We start from the raw sequence: 17530 nt of genomic DNA, 5'->3' as shown, positions 1-17530 counted from the left end.
TGGATATCTATGTTGAACTAATACAGGTTCTAGCTTAGTGTGTTCTTTTATATGTTAGATTATGGTTTGACAAAAACTCTGCAATATAGAGAAAGAATTGTTTCCACGTAGTTTGTCTGGAATAGAGGAATTGGGGTTGGCCTACAGAGGTGGAGAGAGTTCAAAAGAAGCTCTCCCTTCTGTTTTCCTTAATTCTAGACAGACACATCTGATAAAGAAAATGGGAAAGTGCTCTCTTGGGCAATAGTAACTCTTGGAAAGACAGAATCTGGGCTCTTCTCATATCATATCATAAATGATGGGCATTCAGGAGGATAACAAGTTGAGAACTCCAAGATGGTCCAAGATAACCTGCTTTGACCCTACCCCACCATCCAACTGCTCTTAGATTCTACACTTTCTTATCTTTGAGGAAATTATGACAACTACTAGACAAGTGTAACACAAAGCAAATCACGAAGAATGGTCACTTCCAATGGTAATAAAATGTACCTAATGTTTCATTTCCTTCAAAATATCTTGTTGCTTCCAATTTTAAATAAAGTTATAATAAGCACTTTCTATCAAGGTAACTAACTGTTCAATGTTTATATTCAACTCAGATTCATCTGGAATTACTGGACTGTTTTAGTCACCAAATATTCATGTGGAGGTTAACCCCTTTGTGAATTCTCTGCAGCTGGGTTTTAATCCTAGACTGGCTTTCCACTGACTGTTTCTAGGACAGCTCTCTTCCTCATGAACCAGGATATTTGCAAGGAACGGAGGCCCAAATTAATGAGTCAACAAAAACTTACTATGGATTTACTACGTGACAGGTTCTGTGCTAAGTGCTAGGGATACAAAGAAAGGCAGAGAAACTGAAAATGAAAACGAAACTTCATCTTTGTCCTCAAGAACTCACATTCTAATACAACACACACACACATACACACACACACACATATACACATAGAAGGCATATACAGAGTAAAGGGAGAGACTAGAAAAGGCCTTCTGTAGAAGGCAGGATATGAACCTCAGTTCTTGAGTAAAGTCAAGGAAACCAGGAGATGAAGTCGAGGTGAGGAGGAAGCATTTCAGGTAGCCAGTGAAAAGATGCAGAATGAGGAGATGGAGTGTGGTATGTGAGAGCCTGCAGAACATACAGTGTATGGAGGAGTAGAAATTAAAATAAGACTCCAAAGGTAGGATGAAGTCAAGTTGAAGGATTCTACATACAAAAGAGAAGACTTTATTTGATCCTGGAGGCAATAGGGAGTTAATAACAGTCTAATCAAAACATAATTTGAACAGAAAATGCAATAAAGTGCAAAGTATCCTAAAACTCAAAATGATTTTGTATTATCTGCTGCTTGAGCAAGACAGTATTCCTTTTTGTCAGCGTATAAATAATTCTAAGACAGACAGAGAGTTTTGAGGGTTCTTAAAGCTTATCTAGTCCAACTCTTTCATTTTTACAGATGAAGAAATTGAGGCTTGAAGAAGTTAAGTAACTTGCCCCAGATTACCCAGGTAATAGATGACAGGACCAAAATCTGGGTCATACGACTTCCATTAAATGACGTTACCTAAGCTGGTTTTTAATATTCCTATACTAAGGGCATTTACACATGCTGTATTACTTGGGATAGAGGGTTGTTGTTGTCATCTTAAAGTTTGTTCAAAATGTAAAACAGAAAAATAGTTCCAAGTCAACAATAAACTGAGTCTGTCAGTTTGCTAAGGTATCTCAAACTTCAGCAATGTGAACTTCTTATCATTCCTTTCTCAACACTTCCAAAATGATCCTTTATTTACACATCCCCCACTCATTAGAAAATTGTTCACAATTTCAAATTAAATCCCCCAGTTTGCTAGTTTTGAACAGTATCTCAAGAAAACTCTGAAAATGCTGAAGCAGCATTGATTTCTAAAACATTTTGCACTTTCCTACTCCATCCCCTTAAAGTAAAGCTTGGATGCCACGCACAATTACACAAGAAAATCAAGAAAGCCATTACATCCAGCTTTTTGTCACGATCATTGTTACCATGGCAAAAAGTGGGCTCAGTTCAGCACAGCTGCAAGAGCGGGAGAGGTCTGCTGGCCTTTTGTAGAGATGTCACAAATGCAATGCCAAATTCTGTCATCTAAGTCCCATTTTCTAAGGCCATTACTATTGCCCACAGATGATCTGATCTCATCCTTTTAAATATCTGCACCTTTCCTCCTTCCTCCAAATTAATATTTTTCTCATTCACACTTGGCTACGTACTTAAGGACATGATGAACCTCAGAAGACTACTGACTGACGTCTTTTCTCTTATACCCAAAACTCATCTGTAGAATAGAAAAGCACCATAGAAAGTCGCTAACGGCACCCTCATACTAACCATGGAAATCCTTTAAAGAATTCAGCACCCTTAACTGACGAGGAGGATTTTGTTTACCAACCCAAGATACCTTCATCCAAAAAATCTAGGTTAAAGTCCTTTCTTTTAGTCTGTCTGACAATAAAATATGATTTCAGAGCAAAATGAGATCAATTCAAAGACAGGATCAAAATATACATCTCACTGGATTTTTTATATTTTAAATGGCATCAGAACTATGACTTTTAGAAAATGGTATAAACTGACTTTGTCATAATGCAGAGATTTTCTTTGGGATAAAAAATGCGGCAACACTATGAAAGCAGAGAAATTTAAATTATCTGAAATGAATACATTAATCAAGACCCTATATTTACTCCGAACAAAAGCTACCAGTATTTTTTACCAGCTAAACAAAATATTATATATCTAATGAGATTTCAGCTGAGTATCGTTCATCTTAAAAGAAAAATAATGGAAGCCTACCTGTTCCAGTAGCTCCAGAATTGGTCGTGCAGGTAGGCCTGGTGGCTACATTCATCACCAAATGAGGCTTTGCTTTCAATCCAGTGAATTATGTGCCCTTCTAGAGCTAAGGGACAAAGCATTACTAATATAAAGTGAAGTGAATGGGATATTTGAAATTCTCAGCTCTGCATAGTTTTCCAAATGTTTTAAGTTAATGGAGCACTGGCTAATTTATACTCATGATGTGACCAACGCATGGTCTGTAAATGTGCTTACAAAAAAACTTTGTACGTATACATTTCAAAGATTATTTATGACACAATTACCTCTATTTTACTTTTAATTTTTTTTCTGTGCTTCAAAAACCCTTGTAATATGGATCATTTTTTAAGTCTGCCTTTTTTACTTGAAGGGTAAACATATCTAGCAGACCAAAATATGGACAATTTGTAAAAAAGGACATTTCAGAAAGTTAATATTTTTCAGAATTACTTGATTTGACTCAAAATTTCATAGGATCACAGACTTAGAGCTATCAAGGATCTGAGAGGTCATCTATCCCAATCTCCTCCCTTTGGAGGTAGGGACAGTGAGACCCATAGGGATGAAGAGATTTCACCAAAGCCACAAAGCTAGTTAGTGTCAGGTTTCAAATTCACCTCCTCTGACTCCAGATCCAGTGCTTTTTCCTTATTTAAAAGGCATTTTTACTCCACAAAATATATATATGCAGAGTTTTCACTATCATCCTAAGTCTCTCAACATCGGTTAATATTAACAAAAACATGACTTGATGAAAAAAAGAACTTTCTTTTCTCTACCAGTGTAGAGACACACAATGAACTTTTGGGACTTACCAACTGGCACTTCTAAGATAAAGTCTGGTGTTTTGTCATAACCTTTTGCACGGAGTTGATCTTCATCTATAGTGAGAAAAAATATTATTATTTATACAATATTCCATTAGCAAGATGGCAAAATAATTACTTTTCTTTTTTAAGAGTTCAAAAAATCCTAATGCAGTCATACGTATCCTTCTTATGCATGCAATGCTATGTCAGATTAAATGAATCTTCTTAGCAAACCTGAAGCATGGATATAAAAATGTTTCTTTTGTCATCTCTGCATTTTTATGTCTTCATTATAAACATCATCAATTCAAGCTGTCATACAGCACTTTTTGGTAACTGAAAATACTCAAAATAAAGAAATATTTTTGCTGATTGAAAGAGGTAGCTTTCTCCCCCATCATGGAGCTTGTTAATAATGTTTAACAAGCTAATAATAACAGCTGTTAACAAAGTACAATATGGTTGTCTTTTAAAGTTTTGAATGAAAGGCTTTCATGACTTTTTAAAAACAAGTTTTGCTTTAAATAAAACTATTTATGAAGCTGAAGAAAGGGTGACGAGGAAGGAATCATGGTAGAGTATCAATTATACTGCTTAATTCCTTGGCATGCTGCAGTTTGTGGCATTTACCAAAGTTTTACAACTAACACAATCTCATTTTGAAAAGTAAACATGCTTTGAGATTTGTTCTAAGTCTGTTCGATTCCTTGATCCTTTGCAAATATCAGTGACCCATTAGGAAGGAAGTGAAGCTTTCCAAGTCAGGGAAATACAGAAACCTGACAAAGTTGTGGAAACCAGCTAGGTACTTAGTTCTTTTCTTAAATCCTTCAATATTTTCTAAATGCTGTCCTTGACTTCTAATGCCATTATAATGTGATTTCTGAAATGAGGAGTTCTCCATTAGATTTTGGAGTGACCTGGTCATTCAATTCCAGACATGGCTTTCTGTCTTCACCCAACCTCAACTAATGGCCCAACCAAGTAACAAGGAAGGCTGTGTGGTCTCTTAACATCTACTGGGCTGTTGACATTGTCAGGCATCCCATTCGCCTTTCTGCATCACCTTTGATTAAAATTAATGGCCCGTTCCCAATGTTAGGTAGCTTATTTCCAATCCATTTATCAGCCTAGGACAGTGGTTTCATGGCCAACACTCAGAAACTCTGTTTTAGAATACTGTTGTGTACATCTTGAAAGGTCAGCATTTTGAGCTTAAATAACCTTTTAACGACAAGAAAAATATTTAAACTAGATCTTTAAGTGAAAATTTGTTATAAGTCGGCAGCATTAAACCAAACCAAATCTTATGGTTGCCAGCATTTAAGGTACTTTTCTCCTTGAAGTAGAAGAAAAAGCCCAATGAACTTTTTCAGATAATGAAACAGAAATCAAACTAATCTTACTAGGAAAAAAAAAGCTCTGAAATCTAGATGAATATGTTTAGAAACTTTTCTTTTTTCCTAAATGGCAGTAAGACAACAACAGCTAAAACATTTCATGGAAAAGGGACATCATGAAATCATCATTGTTCAGGTGCTCTGGGACTGAAGCCCTGGGGAGATGATGAATGGTTTTAAAAGCTGGATGGACGTTTGCAAAGGCAGATTAATTCTTATTTCAACTAACTTAATTTGATCAAACTTTGTGGATGTTTAAAATGCACTTTGATAAGAAAAATTATGTTTCTATGAGCAGTTCAAAACAAATTTTTCAAAGGTGACCAAACAATCTATTGTACCCATCCAAATTCTTTAAAAAAAAAGGGAGACATATAACTAACTCACAGCACCAAGATCATTCTATAAATTTGGAAATTCTATAAATATGGAAATGAAATCAAAAGAGACTGACATAAAATACCAAAAGAGATAGTAGAATCTTCCCATCTGTCCTAGGAGAATTATATGGTAGACAGACCCTCATATAGGCAGTTTGGTTTGGATGGAATCCTGACTGTAGGCAGGAGGTCAAATGACCTCTAGGAGTTTCTTTCATCTTCAAGCAATTTCATGTTTCCTTTATGTAGAGAAGACAGGGTATTTGGAAGTTTTAACAATGAATCTTTTATTTTCTTTTACCCCATTATTTATTTTGCTTCCCTTTCTCATTCTTTTTCATCATGACTTTGATTCAATTTTCCTACTCTAATATTTGGGGAAAAAAAACCCAAAAAACCAAGACCACATAACTAAGTCCAAAGGACATGGCAGTTGAACAGTAGCAGCTAATGTTATAATGTTTATAAATTGATTTCCTCACCACAATTCTACAAGGTAAGTAGTTCAGATATTAGTATCTTGATTTAGTAAATGACAAAATTGAGAAAACATTGAGACTCAGAGCTGGGATTGGAACCCAGCTAAAATCTAAGAGTTTTGACTCTTAGCCCAATGCTTTCTCTTTATTATAGGGACCTGGAATTTCCATCATGCCAAGAACAAGCTACAAAAGAGACTATGTCCCGAGAGGATCACTTGAAGAAACTGGGATGTTTAGCCTGAAGAGAAAGATTTAGGAGAGAGATGATCATTGTCTTCAAGTATATGAAGTGTTGACCTGAGAAAAAGAGATTAAACTTATTCTGCTTGAAACTGAAAAGGAAAAATAAGAACAAGAAGAGGTTGGAGATATTTTTTTGTTGTTGTTGTTCAATGTAACAATAGATTTCCTAACAATTGCAGATGTTCAAAAGAAGAATGGGTTGCCTAAGGAGGTAATGGGTTCCCTGTTATTGGAAGTCTTTGAGCAAAGGTGGGACAAGTACCTATTGATGATATTGTAGAAGGAATTCTTCTTATATGGAATGGACTACTTAGGTGACCCTAACACCTCTTCCTACTTTGAGGTTCTGTGATATCCTGGGACCAAGTTCAAAGCTTTCTCTCCTACTGCTTCCCTAATTGAAGTATAGGGAGAAACATGTGTGGGAAAGAAAAGAGGTTCTGAGATCACGTTTTCCATAAAGTTTACCTTACTGAGTGATGCTTTCCTGACTCAATGACCAACCTAGTCATGGAGTCAAAACTTCAGGAATTTGATTTGTAGTTCAACTATTCATGTATTCTTGAGTTTGATTCTTAGTATTTTATTTTCCCTCAATCTACTGTCCTCCTTTCCATTTAACTGTGTTCTGCATAGGTTTATGTTTTTCTCCTGATCTCTTTTGACTTTACTTTGTAAGCTTATTTTGGGTCACCACATTTTCATGATGTAACCTTAACTAAGGCACTTGATGCTTTAGTTCCTGATTTCATTCTCTAGAAAGGAAAAATATATCATCTCTATTGGTAATATGTATTAGTTGTCACTAATGTGACAACTGGTATCACTAATGTGATACCAATAAAGCACTTAAACTATACTTTTTAAAAGCGGGAGCAGATAACATGTAGATGGAAGGCACTCTCACTGGTAAGACAATTAAACAAATAGTTATTAAGTTCCCACTGTTTACAAGACATTCTACTACAAATTTAAAAGTCCGGATCCTTGTTCTCAAAGAGTTCACCTTCTTTCTTACTGGCTAGTCAATTTCCAGTGAAGGATTTTGTTCCCTATCACTAGCAAATATTGTGGAATGTAGAGGAAAGAGTACTATCTCTGACTTCTGAGAACTTGGTTCCACAGTCTAGTCTTCTTTTCAGTAAACCATATGGCTCTCTCACTAATGCCTTATCCAGGAAATTCATTTAACTTTCTTCCAATTAGAATGTTGTTGGGGCCTTTGGTTGACCACTAGGCTACAGAATCTTCTTGGAATGAGCTCAAATTCACACCAAGTTCTTTTAAGAGAGGAATTTGCAGCCATCTTTTGTACATACACTACACAACCAGATCAATCTACCCTCAAACTAATCGGTCCTTTAGAACACTCTTCCCCAGGCCTATCAGAATGGCATTCTAGGTTGTCTGAAGTTTTGCAGAGTCCATTACAACAAGCATTTATTATGCACTCCCCTGTGGGCAAAGCACTGTGCGAGGTGCCAAGGATTCAAAGATAAAATGGAAAAAAACCCAAAAACAGTCCCTAAACTCAAGGAGTTTATATTTTACTGTGGGGAGAAACACAAATGATCATTTCTCAGCCTGTGAATCTATGGAGTCTTTTGGCTTTGGGATCTGTAGAGTCAATAAGAGAGACTCCTGGAGATCTGAATGGGGCAGGGAGGGAGGGAGGAATTGTTTAATGTGGAATCAGTTTCTTTCCTCCTTATACTCACATTACAAATAAAACACAGAAGCAAAACAACAGAAGAAAAAGGGAAGTGAGAAAACCACCATCAGAGAGAGGCACAGGCTATGCGATTTTTCATATCATCCAAGGATTTGGAAAATGCCTTTAGCTGTCAAGTAATCCACTTACTGACTTAAGACCTTAACCAAAATGTATATCCTAAATTACACTAAACCACTTGGAATAAAAAATGCTATAATTATTACTGTGGCTGTTTTTTAGATTCATTGTTCTCTAGGCAGAATGTCTTTTTTGGTTGTATCAAGTAGAGAAATTCAGTAGTCATTCTATTCAAGTCAATCTAATTTCAATATGTGATTTTCTATCTAGAAATGGGAAACCAGGTAGGAAAAACTCAGTGCAATGAGGTTAAAGTACAAGAGGACCAAAACCACATTGTGGGTTTGATGATGAATGGCACTGGGGCAAGGAAAAGAAAATCAAGGTCGGTCCTTCTCCTTTAAAGGTAACTGACATTTAGGATGTGCGACAAGGCAAACTCCTGGTTGTTGCTCTCTGAGGTAAAAATTCTAGTCAAAAAGTTCAGTGTTTTAGAGGTCACCAAAGAATTGGGTGAGATTCAATAGAAGGTAATAGCTAAGTAGCCTTGTTCATTTACGGAAGAAATTGACAGTGGGAGGAGGTGTCTATCTTCATTCCCTACAATCAAGGAAATTTTCAAAACCTCTATTAGATATTGTATCATGATCAACTATGAATGACTTAGCTATTCTCAGCAATCCAAGACAATTTCAAAGGTCTCCCAATGAAAAATGTTATCCACATCCAGAGAGAGAACTGATGGAGTTTGAATGCAGATAGAAGCAAACTATTTTTCACTTAATTTATTTTTGGGGGGGAATCTGTTTTCTTTCACAAAATGACTAATATGAAAATATATTTTGCATGATTACACATTTATGACCTATATCAAATTGTTTAATGTCTCTGGGAGAGGAAAGGGAAGAAGGAGGGGAGAGAATTTGAAACTCAAAATTTAAAAAAAAAGTTAAAAATTGTTTTTACATGCAACTGGGAAAATATTATTTAAAAAACCAAATCTCTCTATTAATAGTAAAGCTCAGGAGAGAGATCTTTGAGATCATGGAATTTCTAACCTCTTCAAGTCACCCAGTCACAAAAATATCCACCTTGCCTGAGTCAAGACTTAAATTTTCATTAAGTAATCTTTATTCAACAGCTTGGGGTAGGAGGAGGAGTTTGGAAAAGCCAGCAATTATAATGAAGGACCTTATAAAGGACCTTAAAGTTAAGACTTGACCCTAATGCAATTTCTTCTGTAATTTGGCTCTTGGGTCTGCGCTTTCTTATATCACAGTGGACATATTAGCAGACCCAAACTGCCATCCTAATTAAATGGCTTTTTTTGGTGGCGGGAGGTAACTGGGGTATGCCTATGGTCACAGAACTAGCAAAGCGTCTGAGGCCAGGTTTGAGCTCAGGTCCTCCTGACTCCAGAGTTGGTACTCTATGCACTGTACCACCTAGCTGCCCCTGGAATCTTTAAAAAAAACCCCATAATCATATATTAGAAGTTACCATGTACAGTAGGGATCCCTATTGTGGGATTCATGAACTTGACTTTTGGAAAAAAAAATATTTTCTCAATAACTGTATTTCAGTATAATTAGCTTCCTTTGCCATCCTATCTATCTTATTTAATGTATGGATCCATAGGTTTTGCCAGACATGCAAAGATAGGGGGTGGGGGGGAGTTGTGTGTGTGTGTGTGTGTATGTGTCTGTGTGTGTGTGGGGGGGAGGGGTTCATGACACAAAGCAAGTTTAAGAACCTCTGGTCTAGAGTTTGACAGCTACACCAATGAATAAATAACTTCTTTTTGGAGGTATGTTAACTCATGGTACAGACTGGCTGTTAAAGCTGTTCTTTGCTAGTTAGTAAAATATACAGGGTTCTAAGGCTTCTTTTTCACTTTTAGAATACTCCTGGCTTCAAGAAGTCATGAACCTGTAATCTTAGGTATGCTACATCTTAGCAGATGGTCCTTGTGCATTGGGATGCCTAAAACTGAGTTATCCTGAAGCCTACCTGGTAGCGAGCCTCTCTGAACTTGGGTTGGCTCATGGGATGCTCTGCTAATCTCATGACCTTTTTCTTTTTTAAACAAAGGAAACTAGGGTTAAGGGACTTGTCCACAATCACAAAGATACCAATTGTCAGAGTGAGAATTTGAGACCATGTCTTCTACCTTCAGAGTCAAGGGGCCCTTTAAAAGTACAAACCAAAAACAACCCTGCCCCTGTCTTGATAGAAAATTGCTTTTAGGAGTAAAGGTTCCTTTACACAGTAAGAATGTTAACTGAGAAGAGGTAAAAGGTAACATGGGCGTATCAAAGTCATTTTCATGGCAATAATGGGAGGGAGGTTTCCAGTTTCATCTACTAATGCCTACTTCAGAGCATGTTACATATTAGGAGGAGAACAGCCATTCCTTTCTATGTCACAACTCACAAAAGTTTGTTAAATTTTTCAACTGTTATCTACCCAATTAAAGCCTGTTAAGTACATTCCAACTTAAAATAGAACAAATTCAATCCAATTCAATAATACTTAGCATTCACCATGTGCAAATAAATAATGTTCTCTTCCTGAATGTTTATTTAATAGCAGACTTTTAGAGCTAGAAGAGACCTGAGGGATTATCTAATTCTACTCTGCATTAGCACTGAGGAAACTGAGGTGCAGAGAAGTTAAGTGATTTGCCCAAGGTCACAGAGCTAGTTAGTGGCAGGGGCGGGATATGCTGTCCTTCTTAATTATGGTAAATTCTTGTGTAAGACTTTCAAAATTATGGAAAAACAAAAATCCCAACACCCCAGCGGAGCTTCCCTAAAGATCTTTAGGGACAATCTCAGTGGATAGCCATCTGTTTGAAATTGTTTAGGTGACACTTGCCTGTAGGCAAGGGAATGGACTAGATAATCTTTCAAGGTCATTTCTATCCATGTGTTTCAATGATTCTCTCTCCAGTTTAACCAGAATCAATACAGCCTTACTCACAGACACAACTGATGTTTAATTTTTAAATACAATAAAGGTCTTAGCTTATTTTTAAAACCCCATGACTACCTTTGGAAGGGGAAAAAATAGAAATTGCATGTGTATAAAGAACACTTTGAAACTTTAATTCCTTTGGCTTTTTAATTACCTACCCCCTCTCCCCCAAATACCCAAAATACCCAAACCAATTACATACCAATTACACAATTTCTTTCTTTCTTTTTTTTAAGTATAGGGTTGATTTTGAGTCATGAGGACAAAAGACATCTGAAATAAGTTAACATCTACTTAGAACTTCTAGAAGGACACAACATTGAGAAAGCAGTGGTTTAGGGAAAAAATTTTGGGGGGGTGGTGATGGTGGCGTTGTGGCTATTTAAAAAGCCTTTAAGAAAGAAAATCATCCTCATGGTAAAAGATTACATTGAGTTTGAGTTCACAGTGGCAAATGAAACAATAGTCATGAATTTGAAAATTAAATTTGAAAATGCTTATCTAAAATTTTGTCCTAATATCTGTAAAATGATATATCAAAGATGATTTATAATGTATGGAAACCAGTCAAACCTGTATATTTATGAAAATGGAAGATTACCCACTTTCATGAATCGCAATGCATCTTTTTTTTTTCTATTCTAGAGTTTTTTCTTTGTTATTCCCTCTGAAATCATTTTAATGTTTAATCCTAGAAGCATTTGGACTGGCCATGCCTTTCCACCTCCACACTTCCTAAAAGTAGACTTCACAGCTCTTTGTGCAAAACTTAGATTCGCATAATAACTAAAGCAAATTTTCGAACAGAAAGGGAACTTTGAGATCATCTAGTTTAACCTCATTTTGTAGATGAGAAAATAGGCCCAAGCCCATGGAACATATTTAATAAATGTACGCTGAACTGAACTGACAAAGGCCACAGGATTAGTTAGGGCTCAAAAGCCCTCTGGACAAGACTCAATCTTGCTCCACTCCCATTGTATCGCTGTATCATGAACACTGAACCAACAATGGTTAGTCCATATCAAAGTCTTTTCTGCTGGTTGAGATCTAGTAGGACCTACACAAGGTTGGCGTAGTTTTAGGAAAGCCCAAGAAATGCAGTGATGAAGTAGGACTTACAGTGGATATCTATTAATATGAAACTGGTATATTAGCACAGTAATGTATTATAGGATCACATATTATGTTTAAGCTTAATCTTATTATGATAAAAACCATATTAACAATCAGATGTTTTAATTAACCAAACCTATCATTTCAATGGTGCAGGGCATTCCATTGTTGAAAGAACTCCCTCTTCCAGTGCTGACGGCAAGCTGTTCTGAAACTCAGTCTTAATCCCTGGGGGAACTTAAGAGTTCCAATGATTGTTACAAGGTCCTAAAACCAGTATAGGTCAGAAGTAGAACCTGAACCCAAGTATTTCCTGACTCTGAAGCAGGTTTTCCATTCAGTGTGCCAAGATGCCTTTCATTAAGATTGTTAACACTATTAGGTTAGAATTTACCAAACAAATCACTTGCACGTATACATACGTGTATACATGGGTTCAAAACAATGACTTCTAAAATCAAATATAAACTGCTCTGTTTAGCTTTTTCAAGGCCTTCAAACTTGGCCCCAACCTATCTTTCCAACCTCACTGTATATTATTTCCCTTCTGTACTCTGTAATACAGCCAAAATGGCCTTTTCTCTTGTTCCTCAATTTCCAGTTCCATACGTTTACAATGACTGCCCCTCATGCCTGAAATACACTGCCTCCTGACCTCCATTTTATATAATCCCTCTCCTCCTTCAAGATGCAGCTTTAAGCTACATGAAGCCTTTCCTCAATCCCTTCACTGCTGGTATCCTCCCTAACCTCATGGGTAGATATGTCATTAGAGTAGGATTTAGGGTTAGATTGAACTACTTTGTATGTATCATAATCTCTCTCTCTTTCTCTCTCTTTCTCTCCTTCCCTCTCTCCCTCTCTTCTTGTTATCTTCCACATTAGAATGTAAGTTTCTTGTGAAAGGGATTATTTAATTTATTGTATTTTATTCTCAGCATCTGGAACATAGTAGGCAGTTTAATAAACGCTGGATGATTGATCATTCACCTTTTGTCAATGTGTTCCACTTAAGAAATACACAATGTAGGCTGAGTCAGACTGCAGATGCGTGATTCTAGAGCTTAACCCGGGTTGGTCACTAACACCCGTGCTAATAGTGATAGGCAGCAATGTATGAACAGGGTGAAGACAATACTTATGTTAAATCAACCTGATTTAATATGGTTTAGGTAAGAAAAGCAACTGAATGGGCAGTTATCAAAGAAGAAATGGAAGACATGGCCAGGAACAAGGGTGACATGGATGATTATATAAAAATAAAAGTGCACAAGAAAAACAATAACATAATCTTTAAAAAATCAAAATGTCGTTGCTGAACACAGCAGAGAACAGCCTGACACAAAATTTAAAGGAGTGGATATAAAATTAAATGGGTAATTAATATCCAGTTTCCAGGGGACATATAATATTATTTGAGAGTACTGCAGAATTGTTTTCATTTTATAACTCTTTGATTGTTACTGGGGCAGAGTCCAAAACTCAACCCTGGTGAATTTGGTAATCAGATTCTTTACAGTTAGTTAGCATGGCTCTTGGATGACATATAATCTACCAGCAACAAGGCTTTTTTCAGATCTTGTGGTCTTCTGAAATGTCCTATTTGAAACAAAGTACTCCATTTCCACGACAAGACATTAGAAGACTGGGAAGAATCTTTGAAGCACATCATCTGATAAAAGACTAATTTCTAAGAGATATATATATATATATATATATATATATATATATATATATATATATATATATATATATATATATATATATATATATATATATATGTATGTATATAAGAAATAACAATAATAGCCATTTACTACAAATTGATAAATGACCAAAGGATATGAACAGTCAGTTTTCAAGGGAAGAAATCCAAGCTATCAAGAGCCACATGAGTAAAATACTAATTATCAGAGAAATGAAAATTAAAGTAACTCCAATGTTTCATATCATACCTATCAGATTGGAAAATAGGACAAAAATGAAAGATGACAACTGATGGAAGGGCTGCAAGAAAATAGCCTACTTAATGCATTGTTGGTGGAACAGTTAGTTGACCTAGTCATTCTGGAAAACAATTTGGAACTGTGTGCAACAAGTCCTTTAATTGAGCATAACCTTTGACTTAGTAACAAACAGCACCATTAGACCAATGTTCCAAAGAGATTTAAAAAAAGAGGAAAAGAATCTACATACGTACATAGACATCCACACAAGCACACAAGCACACACACACACACACACTTCTTTGTGGTTGGCCAGAAACCCCCCAAAACTAGAAACTAAGGGGATACTAATCAATTGGGTAATGACTAAAACAAATGCCAGTATATTAATATAATGTAATACTATTGTGCTACAAGGACATGAAGAATGGAATGATTTCTGAGAAACCTGAGATGACTTACATGAACTGATGCATAGTGAAGTAAGCAGAAAGAATACAGAAAGCAGAAAGACAACAGAACTGTAAGGCTAAGCAACTCTGAAAGTCTTAAGAACTCTGATCTCTGCAATGACCAAGCACAATTACAAAAAACAATTGCTGAACCATGCTATTTACTTCCTGATAGAAAGGTCTTAAGAAGCATAATGAGACATACATTTTTGGACATGGTCAATGAAAGAATTTATGTTGCGTTATTATGCACATTTGTTAACAAGGTTTTTGTTTCTTTTTCCCCACCCCAAATAGGGAAGGGAGTAGAAAAGAGAGAAAATCAATGTTACTTGTTTGAAAAAAAAAAAAGGAAAAAAAAATGACATTATAAAAACAAAACAAGGCACTGTAACAGGACACTATCGTAGGATATGGGAGATATAGATGGACAATGCATAAACTGTAAACGTGGAGTAAAAAAACACTTTGAAAAATATTCCACCCCAGTAACAATCAGAGTTATAAAATTAAAACAATCTGAAGTACTCTCAAATCCATCAAATTGGCAAACAGATAAATAAAATGACATCACCAAAAAAGACCCAACCCATGTATTGTTAATGGCGTTGCAAAGCAGTGTATTTTTGGAGAGAACTCCATTAAGAAACAAAAGGGTAATAAAACTTACTATACCCTTTCACTTAGAGATCCTGCTACTGGTATTATCTTTCTTTGTAGCATGTTACTTATGAATTAACAAAAAAGAAGTAACAATCTGGAGTCTGTTGATAATAACTGTGTTCCAGTGGAAAGTTCATTGGTTTGGATTAAGAGAACTTAGGTTCAAACTGCAGTTCTGACATTCACTAGCTATGTGTGGCCTTGGGCAAATCATTTAATTTCTTTGAGCCTCAGTTTCTTCATGTGTAAAATAAGAGGGTTGGACTTGGTGGCCTCTCCAGCTCTAGATATATGATCCTAAGCATTTTTCCCCCTTGTTTCCACACACAATGTGACAACAGTATTGATACAATATTCCATTAGAGCAGAAGTCTCTAAATGGTCAACATAGCAACTGGTTACTGGGAAGACATTGCCAGAGATGCCAGTCCTTACAAGTCTGATATTTCCCTGTCCCTAACTCTATCCCTGCCCTGCAATCATTTGAAAACTTTCTGGAGATAAAAAGTAGCTGTTTTCCACAAAGAGGTTGGCCACCTCAGTATTAGAGTGATAGCGATCATATAAGTAGCTTATACTGCCCCTGCTGATGGAGAGTTCTGGGTTGTTCTGTGATCCTGACCTCAAGTCAAAGGAAACCTAGAAGTAGGAGCAACAGCAGAGTGGAAGAGACTTAACCAGAAGAGAGACGAGGAGGATGATCTTGTACTCTCTTTAAATATCTGTGGGGCAGCTAGGTGGTGCAGTGGATAGAGCACCAGTGCACGAATCAGGAGGACCTGAGTTCAAATCTCATCTCAGACACTTGACACTCACTAGCTGTCACAACCTTGGGCTTAAACCCAATTGCCTCATCCTGGGTCATCTCCAGTCATCCTGATGAATATCTAGTCACTGGATTCAGATGGCTCTGGAGGAAAAGCGAGGCTGGTGACCTGCACAGCCCTCCTTTACTCAAAACAAAGTCAAGTGCTAGTCATGTCATCATTTTTCGATGGCATGGTCTTCTTCGACAACAAAGGATGAACACACACACAAATCTTTGTAGCACCCAGCCTGGGTCGGGATGCTGGAGCCATCAACTACCTATGTCTTTAGGGTCTCAAGAAAAAGGCATACCTAAGTATCATTACTGAAGTCCCTTGACATTCCTGCCCCCGTATGGAGAAAGGAGGAGAATTGGCCCATTTTTAAAAAGAATACTACAATAATTACGATGGAGAATCACATCTGATTTTTAACCTTCAGAAATGGTAGAATTTAAATAACAGCTAATGCCTCCTGGAATAACCATCTTTCTCAATTCACTTCAGCCTATATAATCATATGTTTTATTTCCAGTCTCTCCTTCTCTACTGCTAACATCAGCATGTAAACAGGATCTTTGTATTCTAAATCTCATCTGCTGCTGCTGCCTGTTCTTCACCTGAAGTCATAATCCTCTGTTTGTCACATCATAATCACTTCCCCAGCAGAGGATTGTTGCTTCAGGTGGGGAATAAAGCAGCGGGAACAGATGAACTCTTAGGAAACAAAGATCCTAATTTCTTACAGCAAGGGACATCCTTCACTATGCCTATTCAGTTTTATATATTATACCCTCCTGTAGTCCCGTAGAGTATTTACATGAGAGCTGGAAAAGGACCCATGTAAAATATGCTGGTTTGACATGAGGCATGACCAAACATGGGGGTGGGGGGAGATAAAGCAAATGCTTCTAAGGTGTCACTCAAAGTAATTGTCAGCTGCTCCCAACAGGGTAACATTCATTGGGAAGAGAAAAAGAAATTTTTTTTCTATTGCACCCTTATTAAGGCAGCCAAACTTAACAAGAATGTGTACCAGCTACTAGCCTTGGTGCTACCTAATGAAAGCTTTTCCCACCTGGAAGTCTGCCAATTCGTGGAAGGTGAGGGAAAAGCAATGGTTTACCTTCTTTGTCTTTTTGTAAGAAATGTCTTTTTCTGTTCTTATTTTCTCCAGCCATATATGTTCTCTTGTTCTGTTCCTATTTCTCAGGTCTTTTCCTCTTTGCTTTCTTGTCCAAAGATCCCACAAACCAAAGAGAAGAAAGCCCAGGAAACAGTCTCATTATTCATTTAGTTACATAAATTATTTCCGTTGGGAGAGCAAAACATATTTTCCACATCTACAAGCTGGAAGTGGGATGGATTATTGCAGTGTTTAACTATTTCACATGGGTCCTATGAGGAGGACCATGATACCTAATGGTCAATGGAAAGTATGCGAAGAATCTTATTTGCCTCAGGGCAAAGATGTTATATAATAGACTCAACGTTCTTCACATTACATGCAAAATGAATTCTGGATAATTGGCAGGCAGGCACATCTAGATTTATCATCCACTGACATTATACCTGGTCAGTCTGTGATTGGTTAGCTTAGA

The 17530-nt window shown here is 36.7% G+C and overlaps 1 protein-coding gene across 17 annotated transcripts in view; it reads right to left on the bottom strand.

Annotated features, from left to right (window-relative positions):
* CDIN1 (CDAN1 interacting nuclease 1) overlaps positions 1–17530 on the bottom strand; it is a 261023-nt gene that overhangs the window by 96579 nt on the left and 146914 nt on the right. For 10 of the 17 annotated variants that reach the window (XM_072622894.1, XM_072622903.1, XM_072622896.1 and 7 more), the window contains 2 exons: positions 3680–3745; positions 2841–2964 (listed from right to left, as the gene is read on the bottom strand). In XM_072622894.1, the coding sequence (XP_072478995.1) occupies positions 2841–2964; positions 3680–3745 (190 nt within the window). The remainder of the gene's footprint in view (positions 1–2840; positions 2965–3679; positions 3746–17530) is intronic. The other 7 variants (XM_072622895.1, XM_072622904.1, XM_072622900.1 and 4 more) reach the window with 2 other exon arrangements.

This window comes from Notamacropus eugenii, chromosome 7, assembly GCF_028372415.1.
Source record: "Notamacropus eugenii isolate mMacEug1 chromosome 7, mMacEug1.pri_v2, whole genome shotgun sequence".
NCBI lineage: Eukaryota > Metazoa > Chordata > Mammalia > Diprotodontia > Macropodidae > Notamacropus > Notamacropus eugenii.
The sequence above is the reverse complement of the archived record's forward strand: the minus strand, read 5'-3'. Positions and strand labels throughout refer to the sequence as shown.